The sequence below is a fragment of the Mustela nigripes genome, chromosome 12 (assembly GCF_022355385.1).
Source record: "Mustela nigripes isolate SB6536 chromosome 12, MUSNIG.SB6536, whole genome shotgun sequence".
NCBI classification, from domain to species: Eukaryota; Metazoa; Chordata; class Mammalia; order Carnivora; family Mustelidae; genus Mustela; species Mustela nigripes.
The window spans coordinates 88,146,445-88,168,055 of NC_081568.1; the positions used below are offsets into that span (position 1 = coordinate 88,146,445).

General features: G+C 37.0%; 1 protein-coding gene across 2 annotated transcripts in view; it reads right to left on the reverse strand.

The window, feature by feature from the left end:
* Positions 1 to 21,611, reverse strand: part of LOC132028660 (cAMP-specific 3',5'-cyclic phosphodiesterase 4D) — a 558,688-nt gene that overhangs the window by 397,716 nt on the left and 139,361 nt on the right. The window contains exon 1 of one of the 2 annotated variants that reach the window (XM_059417914.1): positions 16,871 to 16,995. The exons of the other annotated variant lie outside the window; for it this stretch is intronic. Coding sequence (XP_059273897.1) covers positions 16,871 to 16,995 — 125 coding nt within the window. Of the gene's footprint in view, positions 1 to 16,870; positions 16,996 to 21,611 lie in introns of those variants that run through there. 2 annotated transcript variants of the gene reach the window in all.

The following is a 21,611-nucleotide window of genomic DNA, read 5'->3' on the forward strand; positions in this document are numbered from 1 at the left end:
GATGTAGGTACTATTATTATCTCCATTTTACAGATGAGGAGACTAAGTCAACAAAAAGAGATACCAACATGCGCAAGATAATGAAGTCAATGAGTGGCAGAATCTAAGGTCAAACCCAGACAGTCTAAACATGGACTTTCTAATACGGCAGCCATCAGCCACACAAGGCTATGAAGACTTGAAAAGAGGCTAGGGCGACTAAAGAACTGAATTTTAAGTCTTATTTTGCTTTTACTAATTCATACCTAAATGTTAAAATCTATCATTGATACAGTCACTGGACAACGTTTAAGTGTATTTGGAACAACCTGAGTAAGTGAATCTACATTTCCAATTGTAAATTTTATGAAATCTAATTACAGATCAAGTACAATTTATGAAAAGTTAGCAACCAAATTGATATGCATATAAAACACATCCAGTATTTCCAAGACTTTAGGATGGGGAAAGAATTTTAATTACCTCAATGATAGTTTATTATATATTGATTGCAAATTGAAATGATATTTTTGTATAGTGGCTCAAATAAAATTCACAGTTGAAATTAGTCCTGCCTTTCAGAAAATTTCTTAAATATGGTACTAAAAAATTTAAAGTTACAGATGTGGCTCCCCTCATATTTCTGTTGGCCAGCACAGGCCTAAATATTGAGAAATAGATAAATATGAGGCCAACTGCATGACAAAACAACTGACATGGTTAATGGAATACAGGTTATTCCTTTTCCTGTTCTGGGTTCCTATTTTTTGAGGATGTCTGTAAAGAGTACAGAACAGTCTTAGTTCAATGGAACAGTGAGTCCTAGAACTGATGGCACTCCCCACTCTTTTGTCTATGTCAATCCTTCCATGGTTTGTAGGGAAAACAATTGTAACTACCTTCTGTTATGTGTGCATCTTATATTTCTTTACTTCATAAAGGTGAATTATTTTGCCCACAGCAATTTTCTATCTTCCAATCACAAGCTCAATTTTCACATCAGTCTCAACCTAGAACCCAGAAGAGAGCCCAACTAGAGCCTTTTGGAACTGTTCTGAGAAAATAATAACTAGAAAACAAGGAGTTACTCAATATCAACATACGGTCTTTTATGCTGGATTTTTTCAGAGGGGGGATTAAGCCTGATAGTGTGTACACACATAAATGGCGTGTTTGAGAACTGTTGATAATAATTCAGATGTTTGCTCTTCTAAGAGTTATATGTGTGATAGATAAAAGGTAGAAGATTTTAACTAAATGGGAAAAAAAAGGATGATAGCTAAGCACTTGTGAATCTTTGGGTATTGCAAAAATTAAGGCAGCATCATTTATCAAGAAAAGAAATCTAAAATTCTACCAATTCTCAGGCATTCAGTGTATATAAAGCAATACGTCCCCAAAGTTAGAATCACCCAGATGTTTTAAATTGGTCAGAGTAAACATTTGATTCATCACAGATTCACCAAAGTCAGAAGTAGAAAATTCACATCTCATGGCAAGCCAAGTGGAGTAGTGCTTTTTGCATTCTCTTTGCCAGCTGCCTTGACATACTTAGCATCTACCTCACAGAGTAATTCAGGTCAGTGGATCTGGAGCCAAACACCATTATAGAAAACTCTCAGAAAATTGTATTTTCATATTTACACATACATGTATGGAATATTTCATCCTCCATAAGATCTTCCAATTTTTGAAAATATTGTATATTAAGGTCTCAGTGAGACACATAAACTGATCTACTTCACTCCTTTCTAAAGTCTAGTTATTATTTTAAAGCATTGACTAAGCATCTTTTGTGACAATTCTCTACAAAAGATATCTTAAGTATAAACTCTTCACAAATTTTAATTGTAAGTTATATACAATACATATCATATTACAAGTATGAATGGAATGCCAAAATGCCATAATCTATGGGTTACAGCAGTGAGGTCCTCACATTATAAGGCAAATGAAACATTAACTTGCCTGGGCAAATGAAAAGGGAGCTTCAGGAAAAAGATAAACAAATCCATTAGAGAGGACATTAAATGCATTTGAAATGGCCTCAATAAAATAGGTAAGCTTCTGGGAAAATAATGTATCTAACTGCTGATAAAAGTGCTTTCAGAACTACTAAACGGGAATAACACAAATAACCACATCTAGCCTATTGAATTTCCAGGAAGAAATGTTTGGTTAAAAAGAAAAGCCTATTTTAACTTTTTTTTTTTTTTTAAACAAGAAACACAGTACAAATGATAGAACACAACCTCATAGCTAATTTTCACTGTGTGACTACAAACTCCTTTTTGGTGACTGAAGAATTGCACACTATTTTTTGTTGATCTTCTATAATTCTCTTCTGTGTTCTCTTCTATGATCCCCAAATCAGGTAATTCTCTCCATAATCAATAAATCCCTATCTATCAGGCCAATTTGGGTTGATATCTGGAAATTGTGTCACTTAAACAAATTCTCATTTAATATTTATTGCTGAGTATGTAATAATACTGTTGGGGGTCAGTTGTGTCTTATAAATTATTTACTTTTTGTAAGCATATGTTGATTATAAAACATTTCAGGATCTAATAGGACAATTTGACTTGAAACTAATGGTCAGTTTAAAAATGAATGCCATTTCACAAAACATTTGCAATTTATGTATTTTACAATTTAGCCAGCATCTGAGTGATCTCAGCAATAAAATATTTAGGAACAAAGTCTGATTTACTTTGGATGTTTCTGTAAATTATTTCTCTTCTATTCAAACTGCATTTAGAGGTCTGCACGATATATTACAAGGCTCTGAATTGCAAACAAATAAAGAAAGAAACTGAGACTTTGGGGGCAGAGGAGGAAGCTCTGTTAAATTAAATCTAACTCCCAAATGTAGATATTCCTAAAGGATCAGTCATTGGCCCTCTTCAATTTTCATCTCTAGGTCTCACTTCTTACTCTTGGTTTAAAATTATTGGCACATCTTCATCTATTTGTCCTGACAAATTCTCGAGTTCAGTTTATCCATCAATAAATCATTATCTTTCCTCTCAAACCTGTTCCTCCTCTTCCTAGTCCTATTACTGGTCATTGTACAATTCTGCTAGAAATCCAGGACTCACTGTGGTTTCCAGGTATCATCATGGAAAACATATTCTCTTTTCCTTTCTTTTTTTTTTTTTTTTTTTTTAAAGATTTTATTTATTTATTTGACAGAGAGAGATCAGAAGCAGGCAAAGAGGCAGGCAGAGAGAGAGAGAAGGAAGCAGGCTCCTGGCTGAGCAGAGAGCCCGATGTAGGGCTCGATCACAGGACCCTGCGATCATGACCCGAGCCGAAGGCAGCGGCTTAACCCACTGAGCCACCCAGGTGCCCCTTCTCTTTTCCTTTCTTACACATGTTCTCAAGACTTGCCAATCCTTCTTCCATATGTCTCCACTCTATCCAAATGTATTACTTCATGCATCACTCTGTTTTAGGCCCTAATTACCTGCTCTCTTTTTAAAAAATTACTTTCCTCATACATTTTTATATAGACACTGCTGCAGAAAATATAGAAGATATAAAAAAATAACCAAAGTTAATACTATGATCCACCATTTTGTCTTAACTAGCACCTTTTTAAGCTCTGAAGTACATTTTTCTTCAAACTCCTCTACTAGTTCTTTAGTCTTCCACTGCTCCAAGTTATGTCTTCATTAATGTCATTTTCATCTTTCTTAAGCAAAACTAAGATGACAGCAATCCTCTATTAAAAAATCTTCAATAGCTTACCTTGGTCTAGAAAATATTTCTTAGCTTGGTTTTCATTACCCTAAAAATGCAACCTCATGGTCTCTTCCCAATTTCATTTCCCATGATTGCCTCTCAGCCATACTAAGTTTTAGCCACACTTGTCCATTTTTCCTAGAAATGTTCCCTTATCTTCCTACAGCCATATCTTTGCCAGATTCTCAACTCCACATAAGGAAAGACAAACTGTTGCACCCATGCCATTTGCGCACAAGGCACTCTTTCTCATTAGAAGTAGTCTCCCCCTTCAGAGTCCTCACAGCATTTTACTTCCACTCTCCCTACGGTGCTTAATAGAACCCGGAGTACAGATGACTGGGTCTTGGGTACTGATTCTAGCATTTAAGCAACTTTATGGCCATTAATAAAACCCTTAAGCTCTTAGGGTCTCAGTTGATAGGATTTCAAAGAAAATGATATAGGAAAAACTCTTTTCTAAACTACAGAGTGCCGCTATGTCATAGAAGTTCTTTCTCTGCTGACCATTCCCTTTCAAGTACTGCCTTACAGGAGAATGCTTCATCCTCTTTCAGTACCTCATTTGTAAGATCTTCTCTGAACAGCCCAGCTGCTCCTGGAGTTTGGCCCTGTGTGCTCCCAGAGTACTATGAAGGTCCTTATGTGGTATAAGTTAATTTTTCCTTGAAGTTTTGCTTTGAGCAATTAGACTGTGATCTATTTGAAGGCTGGTAATTTGTCTTATCTAGTTTTATAATCCCGCGGAGAGCTTTGAACTCAGGATCTGTACAGCAAGTATTTGTTGAATGAATGGATGCATCAGCAATTGATTACATGAATGGATGACATGTCAATCTTATGGAACATTTATTTATGTGTAGTATTTTTCATCTGACTTTAGACTCTAAGCTCCATTAGGGTAGGCTCTTTGTGTGACCCATTTTTGTATCTCTATAGCTCCATGTATATGATATGAAATAAATTATAGAAAGTGGAACAGAAAAATGTAGCTAAGCTGGATGATGATGCATGTAAAGCATGAGGATGCTCATGCATGTAAAGCTTTCCCTGTATGACAGGTTTTTTTTTTCCTGGTGTGCATGTAATCTTAATATCATTTTAACTTTGCAAAAGAAGCTATTATACTTAACATCAGCATCATTAAATTCTCAAATTGAATATAAGGATGTTTATAAACATAGATACACCTTTTAATGGTGAGAGATATTGGGGCACCTGGGTGGCTCAGTGGGTTAAAATAAATAAAAATAAATAAATAAAATCTTAAAAAAAATTTTTTAAATGGTGCAGAGATATAAACTTCAGTATGGGTCATACCTTACTTAGTTCAAGTTCTAACACCAGCCTTAGCAGCAAACATCTAGTATAGTTAATATTACCACAGAGAATCCCTTAAATAACTCAAATGTAAAGCAAGCTGTTCACACTGTGCACGTCTATGGGAACTGAGATGGGGAAAGAGCATATACCATCCCACACTAGTGGACATAGATCCATGCACTGTGGTGGCACATGAAGAAAGTGAAACTGCCCTATTCACACTGCTATTACTCTCTCGTCTGTTTCTTCTCTTCTGCATAGTATGTATATTTGAATTTGCATTGTTCAGTGCTCAGACAGTGTAACTCTATTGAATTGTTCTTTTTATAGCATGTCCTTAGTCACAACAGCCTGGAAAGATGAATGGGTCTGTCTAAATCTTGTTAGTCCTTGAGTAACTTAACCCCAACCATCCCTGAACTAACTTAAATCCAGATCTGGCATGGAGAGTATAGTGAGGTTGTAGTAAAAATAGTAATTTAGTGCTAAAAACTGCCAGTTATGTGAAGGCTCACTTTCATTCTCTTACTCTGTTTTTAGGTGATTTTAAAGATGTCCTGGAGTCAGAGACAAAGGTAACCGCAGGGCTGAAATGTCCTGATTCTACAGAACTCATCATACTCAATTTCTGACTCCTTTAGCCTTAGATTTCAAATTATTTTTCCCCAAAAGGAAGAAAACTTTACTAACAACAACAACAAATAGTGTGTGTGTGTGTCACGCATGTGGCGTGTATATATATATATAGAGAGAGAGAGAGAAGGAGAGATATATAAATATCTCTTGCAAGTCAAAGTAACTAAGAACTCCCTTGTTAGCAGAGTATGACTCCAACCACAAGCAAGAGAAAGGGAAAACAGAATTGTGTTATTCTTGGTGTCATAGCTACTGGATTCCTAAAAGAGAGAGAGGAGGGGGTGAAAGAGAAATAGAGAGAGAAAAGGGGAGGGAGGAAAGGGAAGAGAAGGGAAGGGACAAAAAGAGGAACTCTAAGAGAATGGAAAACTGCTGGTATTCTTGACTTTCTTGTTATTTACAAGAGGAATTACAATGGAAACACCAGGATCACATAACTTATCTTATACTGGATACCAGTATATATTGTTCAGAAATAACAGCACAAGGGAGCCTGGGTGGCACAGTCATTTAAGCATCTGACTCTTGTTTTAAGCTCAGGTCATGATCTCATGGTTGTGAGATCTAAATTTTTAAAAAATCTTAAAAAATAAAGAAATAGCAGTACAAACAAAAGGACATATTTTGAATTAAAATGGCAGGGGCCAGAGGGAAATTATAAATTTAGAAAAATTGTATGCCCACCATAAGAGCAAAATGAATAATTTGTGACTGTTCAACAGACATTGAGGATTCTATAGCTGTATGTATGCATGTATATGTGGGTGTATAAAAATTTTACATATAAAAATTATATATAAAATCGTATATATGTGTGTACATACATACACATATATAATTTACATTATATGTATATAAATACATATATACATATTCTATATACATAATAAAATTATATATATGTATGGGTACATACATACATACATATAATTTACATATATATGTATGTATATATATATAATTTTTTACATATATATATAATTTTTTCTGACTTTTGCCTGGATTAAAAAAAAATCAATGACTAAATGCCACATTCTTACAGTAATCTCTCATGTATTATGATAAACTGAAGGCTACATGTTTGCGAGAGAGTTTACTGTGAATTCTCATAAAACAATAAGCTCAAACTTCAAGAAATCTTAGGGGAATTTTAAATGTTTTCCTCATGCATATTAGGCAAATTCATTGTTCTGACTTAGTCATTGTTCAGAAAGAAACACCACAGAGGTGGAATCTGTAATTTTATACTTGGGGTCAATTCTAAAACTTTGGAACTGGGTATCTACCACCCAAATGGTCTTATAATTGAAGAAAAGTGAATGTCACTGTAGTAAAGAAAAGAAACCAACACACACACACACACACACACACAGCATTCTGGGTAGAGTCTATGGAACCAGTGACATAAAGATCACTTAAGAAGCTCTAATAGTAGATCACATTCATAAGAAGTATTAGTTAAGCAGAGTAGAACTGACTGACAGAAGGATTTAGTAGCAGATAAAGGGAATTCAGTGATGATGGAGGGGGTTGAGATAAAGGCAGGCAAGTAAGGTGATTCCTGTTTCTGGTTTGGATAAGTGCATAGTAATCAATTAAGTTTTCCAACGAAGTAACAGAAGAAAAGAAATAGATTTTTTTTTTTAAAGATTTTACTTATTTTTCAGAGAGAGAGAGAGAGAGCACAGGCAGACAGAATGGCAGGCAGAGGCAGAGAGAGAAGCAGGCTCCCTGCTGAGCAAGGAGCCCGATGTGGGACTCCATCCCAGGACGCTGGGATCATGACCTGAGCCGAAGGCAGCTGCTTAACCAACTGAGCCACCCAGGCATCCCAAGAAATAGATTTTTTTAAAAAAGATATATAGATAGACTGATTGACTGATTGATTTTAGAGAGAAAGAAACTGTGTGGGACGAGGGGCAAAGGGGGCGAAAAGAGAGAAATTGATTGAGTCAAGCAGACTCCTGGCAGAGCACAGGGCCAGATGAGGGGCTCGATCTCAGGAACCTGAGTTCATGACCTGAATGGAAACCCAGAGTCAGATGCTCAAATGACTGAGTCACTCAGTCACCCTCTTAAAATCTATTCTAAGAGTAAGACAATAAGTTCAGTTTTGGCCATGAAAAGACCTTGATTTCAGGCAGTAGGTATCACACACTTTTAAATGAGAAGAGTGGCCAGTGCTTTAATGCAGGTTTAGAAGTTGCCAAAATGAATTAATATGTTTCCGAAAAGTTACACATTTATTTAACTGTCTCTGATTACTTTCTTATTCCTACTTGGAAAAAGAATTTCATAAAAACTGCTTGAATGCCTATTATATGTCAGGTCCTGTACAAAGCACTTGAAACACTGTAATTTAAAGCACAGGCTTAGATCTTGTTCCCATTTCCCCTAATTGAATGTGGAAGGAGGCTGTTAGGCCAACAAAATACATAAATACATGATTACAACCATGAGAACAGCTAGAAAGAAGATAATGGTGCAATAGAAGTATATAAATAGATGCCTAATATTGTCTGGCCATTTAGGGAATATTTCCCTGGGGATGTTATGGCCTGAAGAGTAACACCGTGTGCCTCCAAGAACCACATAAATGGAGCGCTGACCATCTTTTAAAATTCAGAGTACATTCCACTTTGGAAAGCTGCTTATCCTTCCCTTGGACACCTGCAACTTCCTTCTCATCAAACTTTTCTTCAAGGTACCTCTCTTTTTCATGACTAGCAGAACTATTTTCTTCATTGGGGAACCTTCCTCTTAGGGACATAGAAAGCAGAACATCATGGATCTAGCCCAAGGCCATCACTCTTGTTTCAAAGGCTTTTGGTAGATTGCTGACCACCACTCTTTTTTGTTTGTTTGTTTGTTTGTTTGTTTTTGTTTTTAAGATTTTATTTATTTATTTGAGAGAGAGACAGTGAGAGAGAGCATGAGCAAGGAGAAGGTCAGAGAGCGAAGCAGACTTCCCGTGGAGCTGGGAGCCTGATGCCGGACTTGATCCCAGGACTCCGGGATCATGACTTGAGCCGAAGGCAGAGGCTTAACCCACTGAGCCACCCAGGTGCCCCGCCACTCTTTTTTGGTTTTGCTTCTTTCCGATACTCTATACTCATCTATAAACTGTTTGATAACCAGGCCCTATCCTAAACCTGGAATACTTTGTCAGAATTCACTACTTCATTTATCACAGTTTCCAAAGTAAAATTAAAATTGGTAATAAAAGCTTTCCTTTTTCTGTACCAGATCACCTGTGTAAATAATTGTGTTCAGTGTAAGAGCTAAGCTATGGAAAACTAGAAAATAAGAGCAACAAAACAACAACCACCACCATGAAAAAAGTTCAAAATGTTAAGTAATTTAACATCTCTAATTAGATGTAGAAATATGACTAACACATGAAGGTCTCTGTGATTACAGAGAGTCTCCTGTACTTCATTGGCAGTAAACATTCTAAGTACTCTCAAAGGTCCCATTCTATTCCTTTTGGCATAGGTACAGTTAGGTGATGGGCGAATGCAGAAGGACAAAGGCTAATGTTTATGACTGCTTTTATTTATCCCCTGAAGTTGGCAATGGATTGGAAAATTGACATTTTTTAAAACTTCGGTTAGAAGGTATTATCTACTGCTTATTTCAATGTTTTAAAATCCTAAATCATAAATAAGACACTCATAATATTCTTAGATCACATTTCCAGTGAATAAACTTTAAAAATTATTTATTGTTTCTCTCCAAAATGAAATGAAGAATTATTTAGTAGATTCACCTTTTAAAAAGATCCATCTCCCTCCCTATCTTCCCCAGTTTGTTTCTGCCACTCTCCTCCCTGTCTCACTACATTTCAGACACCTCATCTTTTTAGTTCCTTTAATGCTCACATCAGGGCTTGATTCCCCACAGAATGTGTTGCTCATATTCAGGCCTCATCATCCCAAGGGGAACATTTTTCAAATGTGCAGACTATATTAGGTACCTATTCATATAGTCTTAGTGGGCTCTTGCCTCCTTTTGAGCAGTTCTCACAACTGTAATCACATATTTATGTATTTTGTAATTGTAATGAAACTGTCCATGTCAAGATTTTATACAACTTGCTTCTGCTAGGATAGGGCTTAAGTCTTTTCCATTTGAATTTATGTCACGTGCCACACCCAAACTACTCTCCCTATAACAGCTGTTTCCCTCCCACCATTCTTAAGGAGGAGGAAAGATGCAAAATACACAAATGATTGAGGTTCATTTGAGAAAGTCTGTGATAGATGTGTTAGAAAAGAAGAGCTGCTAGTTGAAGGAGCAACTCCCATTTGGAAACAGGGAATTAGAAAAGGCTTAATGAGGGGTGCCTGGGTGGCTCAGTGGGTTAAGCCTCTGCCTTCAGCTCAGGTCATGGTCTCAGGGTCCCACATCAGGCTCTCTGCTTGGTGGAGAACCTGCTTCCCCCTCTCTCTCTGCCTGCCTCTCTGCCTACTTGTGATCACTCTGTCAAATAAATAAATAAAATCTTAAAAAAAAAGAAAAGAAAAAAATAGGCTTAATGAAAAAGACCTCAGGAACAGTTGGGGTTAACAAAATGCAGGGAAAGGGGAATTGTAGGCAAAATCAGAGGTATGATCAGAACTTCTTATATCCAAAATGCAGAGTACAATGGGTGATGAGCAAAATTTACAAGGCAAGAGAGTTCAGAAAGCACTAGATCATCATCAATTGAAATTTAGACTATTTTTGTAGACAATGACAAACTACTGCTATAGGTATGGGGGTATCATGAGGAAATTTTAGAAAATTAATCTGTGGATGATGATTCAGAACAAGGATGACAGTAGAATAAAGATGCCAGTTATGAGGTGTAGCAGTCTTTCAGGCAAAAGAGCACTAGAACTTTGTTTAGAAGGGCATAGTGGGGCTGACAATGAAGGGAAGAGGGAAGAAATACACCTGCCCTAGCTAGTGGTAGAGCAGTTAGGCTGAAGGGAAGAAGCATGGAGGAGGACTTCTTGGTTTCGCCATAGATCCCTGAGGAAATGGAAGATGGTGAGACTCCTTGGGTCATTTTAGTTTCAAATATATCAAACTCAAGTTCTCTGGAGGAGTTCTTTGGATCATAAGCCGCCGGATGTACTGCTTTGGAACTGAGGAGAGAATGAGGAAGCTGTAAATTAGTTCTAGTTTGAACTGTTACTGCCAACAATTTTTATCTAGATTTGAGGAGAGAGGGTTAGAAGTAACCCAAGGATAATTCGAAATTTTATTTAGTAGAAAGAAGGACTTTCCATCAAAGAAAGCCCTCCCTCTCCCTCAGAGTTTTCCCTTTATGAAAAACGTGCTCTTTGCTATCAGGATGAGCTGGTTACAAGGAACATGTACATGCAGCCCACACATCCATAGTCAATGTGCCTGGGCTTGTTGGTGTGGGGGTGGGGGACAAGGGGTCCACAGAGCTTCATTATACCAGGCCAATAGCATGATCACTTAATATTTGTTATCTTCCATATAATTTCACCTTGCATTTTTCACTTCACTTTGAAAAGCAGGTCAATGTTTAGCACATAGCCTGGAGCTCTAAGAATGTATTAGATCATTTATTCTGCTTCCTGTAATGCAATCTCAGTAGCACCTCTACTGAAAGAATAATAGGCCCTGACAATGCAATAAAGCCACTAATTCAGACAAATCAGAAGGCTGGACAGTGTGAATCAAAGAATGTTTTAGACCATTTTAAAAGTGTGGCAAGTGTCTTTTTTTAACCAGGCCAAGAGAGTATTATCTATTGGTTACTGTGAGAAAGAGGAGAGAAGGTGTTTTTATGAATACATAAAAAATACCAAGAGTCTGGATAAAAACAAAGGTTTTCGGAGAGTTTTGAAATACTTCCCAGTCCAATCTGTTTACATAAGGGTTTCTCAATCTCAGGACTATGAGATCTGGGGGGTCAAATAACACTTTGTTGTAGAGGCTGTTCTATGTGTTCTATGCTATTTAACTACATCCCTGTCCTCTACCTTTCTTGATACCCTTAGCCACTCCCCAACGTATGAATATCAGAAATATCCCTACATGTTGCCAAATGTCCCTAGGAGTAAAACTGCCCTAGTTGAGAACCACTGGCTAAACTGATAATTTAATATTCATATAAAATAAAGGACCATAGCGATGCTTGAGTGGTTTCGTTGGTTAAGTGTCTGCCTCTGGCTCAGGTCATGATCTTTCCAGGTGTTGGGATCGAGCCCCACGTCAGGCTCCTGCTCATCAGTAAATCCCTTCTCTCTCTCTCTCTCTCTCTCTTTCTCACTCTCTCTCTATCTCCCTCCCTCTGCTCATTCTCTCTCTCAAATAAATAAATAAAATCTTAAAAACAATAAAAGACTATAGAAAAGCAAATGCCTGTCTAGGCTCTGTTTGAAAGATTATAGATTCCAAATGAAAGAGGTTCTATTTGATGAAGACTGATTGTTCATAATGTGTAACTGTTTCCTCTGGTAAAAAATGTACGAAGTATTTTTTTATACTTGGTAATGTCTCACTCCTGCAGGGTCAGACTCACTGACAAAATACTATTTTTATGTATACGAGGTCACTGATTATGCAGGAATCCTAGTGCAATTCCTATCTTCCTCCATAGTCATTACTAGCAAATAATTTCTATGGATACAATTTGCTATGTGCTGAATTAGGTCTCCCCAAAATTCATATGCTGCATCCCTAATTCCCAGTACCTCAGAATGGGACTGTATCTGAGACAGGGTCTTTATTTGACAGACATAGATCACAAGTAGGCAGAGAAGCAGGCAGAGAGGGAGGAGGAAGCAGGCTCCCTCCTGAGCAGAGAGCCCGATACAGGGCTCGATCCCAGGACCCTGGGATCATGACCTGAGCCAAAAGCAGAGGCTTTAACCCACTGAGTCACCCAAGCACCCCGAGACAGGGTCTTTAAAGAGATAATCAATGAGGCCATTAGGGTGAGCTTTAATCCAGTCTGACTGGTGTTCTTATCAGAAGAGTAAATTTGGACACACACAGACACCAGGAACGTACACACAGAGGAATGGCCACATGAGGACAAAGGGAGAAGGTGGCCAGCTGCAGGCCAAGAAGAGGCCTTGGGAGAAACCAACCAGGTTGACACATTGATCTTGAACTGCCAGCCTCCAGAGCCATGAGAAAATAAATTTCTATTGCTTAAGCTACTCTGCCTGTCATATTTTGTTATAGCAGTCCTAGTACAATAATACACCATTTGAGTCAATGAATAGCTTGCCGATTGCTCAGACATCCGAGTTTGCAACTTTGTAATTCTTCTCTGAAGAGAAATGGGCTGATTAACATACCCTCAAACTTGTTATTTTTTATTCCTGTCTTTTTTTTTTTTTTTTTTTTTTTTGGTATCCTGCTTTTTCCTAATCCCAGAGAGAATAGATAGCATAAGCCTACCTCCAGGATTTAGAGAAAGAGAGGCCTGAGCGTATATGAGAGAAGCAGATGGGAACAAAAAAGGAGCCAGAGACACAGGATAGAGGCACTGAACGTCCGGGCAAAGGGCTGGCAGAGACCCAGCAATGCACTTGGCTGTGAAAGGCGGTGCACTAGAGCACAGATGCTTTCCACAACGTTGGGGTGCTAGTGGGATCTGTCTCCTACCTTCAGTCTCCCTTGTTTTGTTTTCTATTTTGATAAACATTTCTGTGAGTTTTACATTACAGCAGGACAAACAGAGAAACCAGGTTTACATTTCATAATTTTGGTAACTTATTTTATGAATTTATGTGTTTATATCTTACTTCTTATAGTTGCAAGGTATTCCCCCCTCCTGAGCTCCCCTCTGCCTCCTCCCACATTGACTTTTCCTCCTCGTTTCTACCACATGGAGCTTTATATATATACTTATGAATACAGTAATAACTTCGAGGTTCTGCTTTGCCAAACTGGTAATAACAGAAGCTGTGATCCCCAATCACTTGAATTCCTAGTCTATAGTCACTGCTGCTTGTAGCTTCTATAGGTAAATCAGGAAGGAGAACACAACTGATAGGGAAGAAGAGCAGAGGCAAAATCTTGCCAAAGACTCAATATGGTAGCACCCAGGGGAGTGATATATATGCCTGTGCCAAGATGGATAACATGCATTTTCTCATCATTTATTTATTAAACAAGCATTTATCCTCTCACGAGTGCTGGGCTCTTTGCTGGGTGCTAAAAATATAACAATAAACCAGACATGATCTACGCGATCAAAACCCCTACAGTCTAATTGGGTGAGAAGAGAGTGGAAAAACCAGATTAAATCTGATTACTGAATTTCTGTGTATTAAATTAAGACATCAAAGTTTTATAAAATTAAAAAGAAATTATGTTTCTTTCAGGAGTAAAAATACAGTTTTAGAGTTTTTGGAATCTACAAATAATTAAAAGCAAAAAATTAAACTCAAGAATATGGAAAATCACTAGGATTACAGATGGTAGGATGGCCATTCTCTTCAACATGGAGCTTAACTAAGATTTAAGAATGTTAACTGCTTTGTTAATGTCTTCATTGACGCTTGAAATAAAAACTAATAACTATTAAACGACCATGTGGTCACACTTCTAATACAGCTAATTTTTATCTTGGAAATTATTTCCTTGTGTTCCAAGAAAACATGCAGTTCTTTCAAAAAGGCAGTATAAAGAAGGACATATTTGTATTTAAATCGAGCTATATTTTGGGGTGCCTGGGTGGCTCAGTTGGTTAGCTGTCTGCCTTTAGTTCAGGTCATGATCCCCAGGTCCTGGGGTTGAACCCTACACCAGGCTCCCAGCTCAGAGGGGAACCTGCTTCTCCCTTTCCGTCTGCTGCTCCCACTGCTTGTGCTCTCTCTCTCAAATAAATAAATAAAATCCTAAAAAAATACATTAAGCTATATTTTGCATTTATGATTAGATTTCCTTCTTCTCCAATTTAGTAAAAAGTTAAATTTCTTTTTATGACCTCAACTTTATGCTTCTGTGAATAGGTTACAACCTCAATATATAGTCCCTCTTCTTTAGATTTCTTTCCTATTCTCTTTCCTTCTGTCCTTCTTTCCTTTTAGTAATTAAGAAAGCAATGCCCTTTTCAGCCAAATAGCACAACTGTGACTACATGACAATAAACTTAACTATGTTGTTTTAGACAAATCTTGGATGAGTCCTAGCAAGCACTCCTGAAAACTTAACTGTTTAATTTGGGGTAGATTTTAGTGGATCTAGGATGATAATCTATCACCATTCCAGGTGTACAACTTTCTTAGCAGACTAGAAGGAAGTTCAAATAAAGGCTTTAAAATGTACAACTTAAAAAAAATGAGCTATATAATAAAAAGGCATTCTCTATGATTTGGAACTTCATTCATTCATCCACCTCCTCCAACTATTGTTTCCATACATGTTTGTTGTCACACCTCCATGGGCTAAAAGCTCTAGATATTATGATTTAATGATTATGTATCTTTTCATAGAAAGTCATCTATTTGATTACTCTCTCTATATAAGCAATGTATTATTCTAAAAGTCGGACCTGAATTTTTACAATTCAAGGTCTATGTTATAAAAGGCTGGTTATTGCCAAATGCCTTGCAAGAATATTTGCTTGCAAAACACAGTGTGATGCTCAATATCAAAACTGATTGGGGGTGAGTCTGAAATTGCCTGGTTATAATACAGTATGCTAGGAGTCCACCTTCTATGCACGTATTTATCAATTTACATCAACATACGATTCCCCTGACTTACATAGAAAGCTTATTACTTTAAAGCAGAAAGAAATAAGGTAGCATGAATAGGGATATAACATCCAAATGTGGACTTGGCAACTTAATAGGATTTGTTATATCACACCACTAATTACAGAAGGAAGTGAGAAGGCAGCAACTGAGACAGGTCATGTGTCTCAGAAAGTATCTTAAAATCATTGTTAGGTACTGTTAGCCTGTTATAAATTCAGATGGTGTAGAACTGGACAGAAAAACCTTGACACCCTGGGGAAAAGAATAAAATATTTCCCCTCAAAAACATTTAAAAGTTCAGTCCCATCACATCATAACTACCCCGCACCCCTGCCTTTCTTTTTTTCCCCTTCTGTTGAAAAACTAATCCCATGGCATTTCTGAAGGTTTGGAATTTTTTTTTAAATCAATCAAATATCTGAATGTTACTTCATGTTTATAACCAGGTCAAACCTGGAAAAAAATGTATACACTGTGATTCTGTGTGTGCGTGTTATTAGAAAAAGAAAAATAGAATAGTAAGAGGATAATGATAATCTTCAAGCAAAATATGTTACTTTTAGAATTTTATATTTTTCTTTCAAGACTTCATCAACTTAGGGAGAACTGGCATTTTCACAGATAGAATGGAACATCCTTATAAAACACTTCTGATGTTCACTGTGAAATGCTGAATAAAATGACTTTGTTTAAAACCAAAACTGAGGAATGATTTTTGGACCCATGAGTCAAACATCTCATCTCTGTTCTGACACTGCATAAAAATGCTGGAAGACAGAACAGGTTTAGTTATTGCATACCCTCTTCCCTTCTAATGAAAACACTGAGCTTGACTCTGAGATAACTAATTATACAACCTGAGTTTGCCTGTGTAGTGTGTGCGTGTGTGTGTGTGTGTACACGTGTGTGGTGTGGGGGTGGGTGGAGTTAGCAGAATCCTGGAACACTGATGTACAAATGACATTTTCTATAGAAGAAAAATATCTATCCCTATTCTTGCCTCCCTAGTGACCACATGAAAATTAATGCTTTTAGTAGAATTTTAGCATATTTATTGCACATTGGCCTTGAGGAATGTTATGGGCAGATCATAAGATAATGGGCACTGGGTAATAAGAGCCATTAATATACCCAATATTCGACAAGGTCTTCCTTCAAATATTCATTATGGATGATTCTGATGTCAGTACGAACACTAACCATGTTTAAAAAATTTAAAATCTACAAACCCTGAAACCAGATAAGCTTATGCTGAACAGCTAAGAATATTTTCCAGCTTTCTCTCTTTGGTTAATTTTTTTCCTAACTGTTCGGTAGGCTGAATTTTCAAAGTAATCTCTCACCATAACCCTCCCACCTCAGCAGACCTACAAAGCAGCTAGCTACCAAAGGGTAACAAAACACAATTTCACTGACAAACAGCTAGAAGAAAGGAAAGCAGTTACCGTCTCCTCTGTGGCTTAATATCAATTGGCTTGTTGATTGCATAAGGCGATCCATGAACATAAGGGCTTCGGAATCTAGCTACCTTCTCCAGCGTTAGGTACTCACAGCCTGTTGGCAAACTCATTTTATCCGAAAGACAGGAAGTAAAAACAAATCTTAGCAGTCAGACCAGCATTCCTGGGGATGCTGGAACGAATATGTCAGATAATGGATTTCAGGCATATGCTGCTCACTGGTTGCTGGGTTCTGCTTTTCTTCAAAAGTAAACGCGTGTTTCTCCCAGGTTACATGCACTACCTTGTTTTCTGTTCATGGACACAGGAAGCTTGTTGCTTATTTCTAATCAGAGTCGTGCTCTGACCAATTATTGGCTGAGCAGATGAAGTAGAAATTCTGTAGCTCCACAAAACCCTATTTCCACTCCACCCAAATCTCGGAGGAGGCAGCGTGGTTTAATTCATTCGTGTCTAATGTCTAAGAGAACATCAACCTAATGTAATAGTGGTTGGGAAATCATTAATTTACCTATACACCATGCATGCATCTGACAGGGAGGAAATAACCAACTATTTGGTGTATTTTCAAAAGGGGGAAATTGTTTGCAAAATTGATAAAAGATACGTAGAATATGAGATGGGAATGATTATGGGCGCTTTTCCAATTTTCTGGTCAAAACATTGTGGGTTCTTATTCATAAAATTACTGTTCACAATAGAACTGAACTCAACCTCTCAGGAACATAAAAATTGAAAACTATAGCCTTTATACATTAACATTTTGACTCTGAAACTGATTTTTTTTTTCTTATTAGAAACATTCTTTAAGAAATGCAATCTCTGTCTGCTTCCTGGATTAAGATATACTGAAAAATTGATAGGATATTCTTTAACAATTGTTTGTAAATCAGTTTTTCATGACAACGAAAGACAAACTGGAGAAACTGCAAGTGACACCAAGTAAATCCACACAAGGCAGCAGAGTCAGAGCCAAGTTCTAGCTTTAATACGCCCACAGTTCTCACTAGCTCCTTCCCCATTTCCTAAGGTTCTAGCAACAAGGCCCTTGCATGGAACCTTCAGATAGGAGGAGTTCAGAGTACCGTGGATGATAATTTTGATATTTGAAAATGATTTCTTATCTAGGATTTGAATAAACACAACCTATTTATTCAAGAGTCCGGAACCTGAGCAAACACAAAGTTGTTGAGAGAAAGCCATATTCTATTGTGTAGCGGCCAAGTTCAGACACTGTTGAACACTGTTAAATAACAGACATCATTTAAATTCAGAATTTTTTTTAATTTCAAAAGGGAAGATGGCTTTCCAATTCATAATAAGAATTTCTGTCCAATGATTCTATTTTTATATTATTTTTATTATGAAATGATGCATGCTTATTTTAACATTTCAAATAACACCGAGGTATACAAATTAATGCTTATTTCTTCCTTCCTATTAATCCTATCTTTTCTTTATGCTAATCATATCAATGTATATGTAGATACATAATATATACACAGACACACACACCCCGACACTCATCTCCTTTCTTTTTGTGCAAACTAGGTTTATACCATACAGAATCCTAAGTACTTTTCTACTTAAAAAAAATCATAGACGATTTTTCTGTAAATGCATAGAGATACAGTGTGTTATTTTTAATAGTTATGTAAGATTCCAAAGAATAGGTGAGTTATTTATGCAGCCAATCCTTTACTAGCAGTCAGATAATTCTGAACTTTTATAAACAATTAACACATTTGTTAATATATTTTCTCACTGGTTGGGTGCTTTTATTTCAGTAACTAGGTTGCAAGATCACAAACTGTATACACTTTTCCCTTTAATAGGCTCCAGGAGTTCACCCTCTTACAAGTCATGCAGAAAGATGTCCATTTCCCCACACACTCTTGACAACACTATCTATTGATGTTCAAAGCCAGCTCTCCAAAATGCCCAGAGATTGCACACAGTTCCTGGTTAATAGGAAACTGTGATAAAGATGCCTACAAAAGTAAGAGCAGTTTATCTAAACTAAAATCTACCAGCCGAAAGTCTAGACTCTACCTCAAAATGAGGAAAAAGTTTAAGCAAAACAGAGAATTTGCTGCTTAATTTGCAGGGAGGGAATCCCTGCTATGTTTCTACTCTTTCTTAATGAGGATTATAGATTATAATTCAGGGCAAGTCACATAATTTTACAATGTGGAGGCAGTGTTTAATCACTACCACTTAATTGTGATACACAACTGTGTATAATTTATAGTTTTTGAATTTACAAGGCTCTTTGGGCCTACTGCCTCATCTTCAAGTCCTAAGAACAAATGTGCAGTATTTTTATGTGTAAACTAATGTAGGGGTCTTTGCCCAATATTAGAGAATAAGACCTGCTTCACAGAAGAATTTCCTAAAAGAAGAAAAATAAAAAATTGGAGACATAATGGGAGGGAAATATGTGCCCTGGGATGGGTAAAATTCCTTGGTTTTCTTAGCAGGGGCATTTTTGCTTATACCTGCTCAATGATTTGCTGTGAGCCTGGCAGGATCTCATGGGAATTACTTGTACTTAAATTGGGATGAGAAGAGACTACTGCTAAAATCCAACCTGCCAAGAATCTAGAATTTGTGAGAATACTCGTAAATTAGCAGGGAGCAACCTCTGAGGGAAACTCAGATCATCCTGCCTTCCACAATTCCCTTTCTCTGAGGCTGGGTGAAGGTAGTGGAGACTTTTCCTTTCAGAAAATAAAAACACAGTGGGGAACCTAAATTCATGTACAGATTAGAAGCACAGTCTGTAACAAGTTTACAGCAAAATAAGACTCCAATCACACCAAAGAATCATGAGGCCTACCCACTGACATTTTGTTTGCTTTTACATACTAGGATTTCAGTGGTGGGATGGGCATAGTATCCAAACTCACTCATCACTCTCATGATTTGAAGGTCTTGAGAACACACAAACAAGGGCAGGTATCACACTAGACTATCTAGAACATCAATATTTTTCAGTGCACTAGAAGTTGCAGTTTTAGTAATATCCTTAACAGCAATTAAAAGCAATTGCTAGGAAGCAGCATTTTGAGGTCACAGGACTTTTCTAATAATTCTAGTATTTATTAAAGATGATTCTTTCAGCTTTTAGCTGTTTCTAATCTGGGCTGACTTTGGCAATTTTAAAAGCTGGAGGAGTTTTTTCAGGACATGAGGATGTCATCTGTTCATGACCATGTCAGAGAATAAAAACTGACTGAATCACTTCCCTTTGCCTATGGCTGGGAAAAGAGTCCTCTCCTCCCCACACTTCATCCTCTCTGTCACACCCACACCAGACAACAATAACCCTGGGGTCAGAACATTGCATATTTTTTTCCATACTCCATACCTTTCTGCTGTTATAATCATTTGCTCATGAGAAAATTCCATTTGGAAGCCCCACAGGTACCTCCTTCTAGCATTAGAATATAATAATTCACATCCATTCTCTTTTTCTACGTCAAAATGCTTTTCTTTGCATATTCTCTGAAAAATGCTTTTCTTTCTATATTCTCTGACACTATCCCATTCAGCCAACCATAAGGCAATCACTTCTAATCAGGCCACAAATCCTAGAGACATGAATGTTAAAAAAATATTATATTAAAAATAATATATTGCATTATTATAAAACTATATTATATTATATTTTATTATGTTATACTATTACAACAACATTGTATTATCAATAGTATTAATGGTAACAATAAATAATAGCTAATATTGATAAGATCATTTTTATGGTACTGGATATTGTTAATGATAGTAATTTGTTCCTTTAATCTTCATAAAATTGTATGACTTTGACACTATTGTTATGCACATTTTATAGATGAGCAAAACAAGGCAAAGGAAAAATAAGACACGTGCCCCAGGTCACACAGCATGTTAAGTGGTGGAGTCAGATTTAGGAACCAGTTAATCTGGCTCCAAAGACCAGACCAAATTATCCCTCTCTACAGATTGTGATTTCCTTATTATCTCTCTTATTTATCTCATAATTTGCCTTGAGCTAATACTCTCAGCCTAATAATAGCAACACCTCCTTAGTACTCTCAGCCTAATAATAGCAATGCCTCCTTAATTCTATCCTTTACTTGAATGCCATGTAGATCATTATAAAATGGAAATCTGAATATGTGATTCTCTTTGCTTGCAATCATTCAATGGCTCCTCATTTCTTTAGCAATGAAGTTCAAAATTTAAATTCCAGAGCTTAGCACAGGGATTCCCTATGGTCATCCTCTGACTTCCTCTCCTGTGTCCGTCACAAGTAACCCTGGTAATGCCCTGCACACAGCCTTCTCATTCACACCACTGGCCCCTCAAAAACAATAAGATCCCTTGACCAGAACATTTCTGCCTCCTTCTATGAGTGGCTGTTTCTACATGTCGTCTCTTCCCTGAAACTTATTCTTCATTCCTCAGTTTTTTTAGGTGCCTCTTGCCTCTTTTCCCCATCTACATATGACTAGAGCATATTGTTTCATGGCTGTTGATACATTCATAACTCCTTACTGTGGAACTATAGTTTCTGGAAGGCAGATATTCTGCTTTATTTGTACCTTGCAATACCAGTGCCCAGAACAACACTTGCTTGTTAAATAAAGCAACTGAAATTACAAGATGCTGGATGTTCAAAAGACCTGCTTAACTCTCTCCTTAATTCTCTCATTGTAGCTACTCCTCCAGAAAAATAATAAAA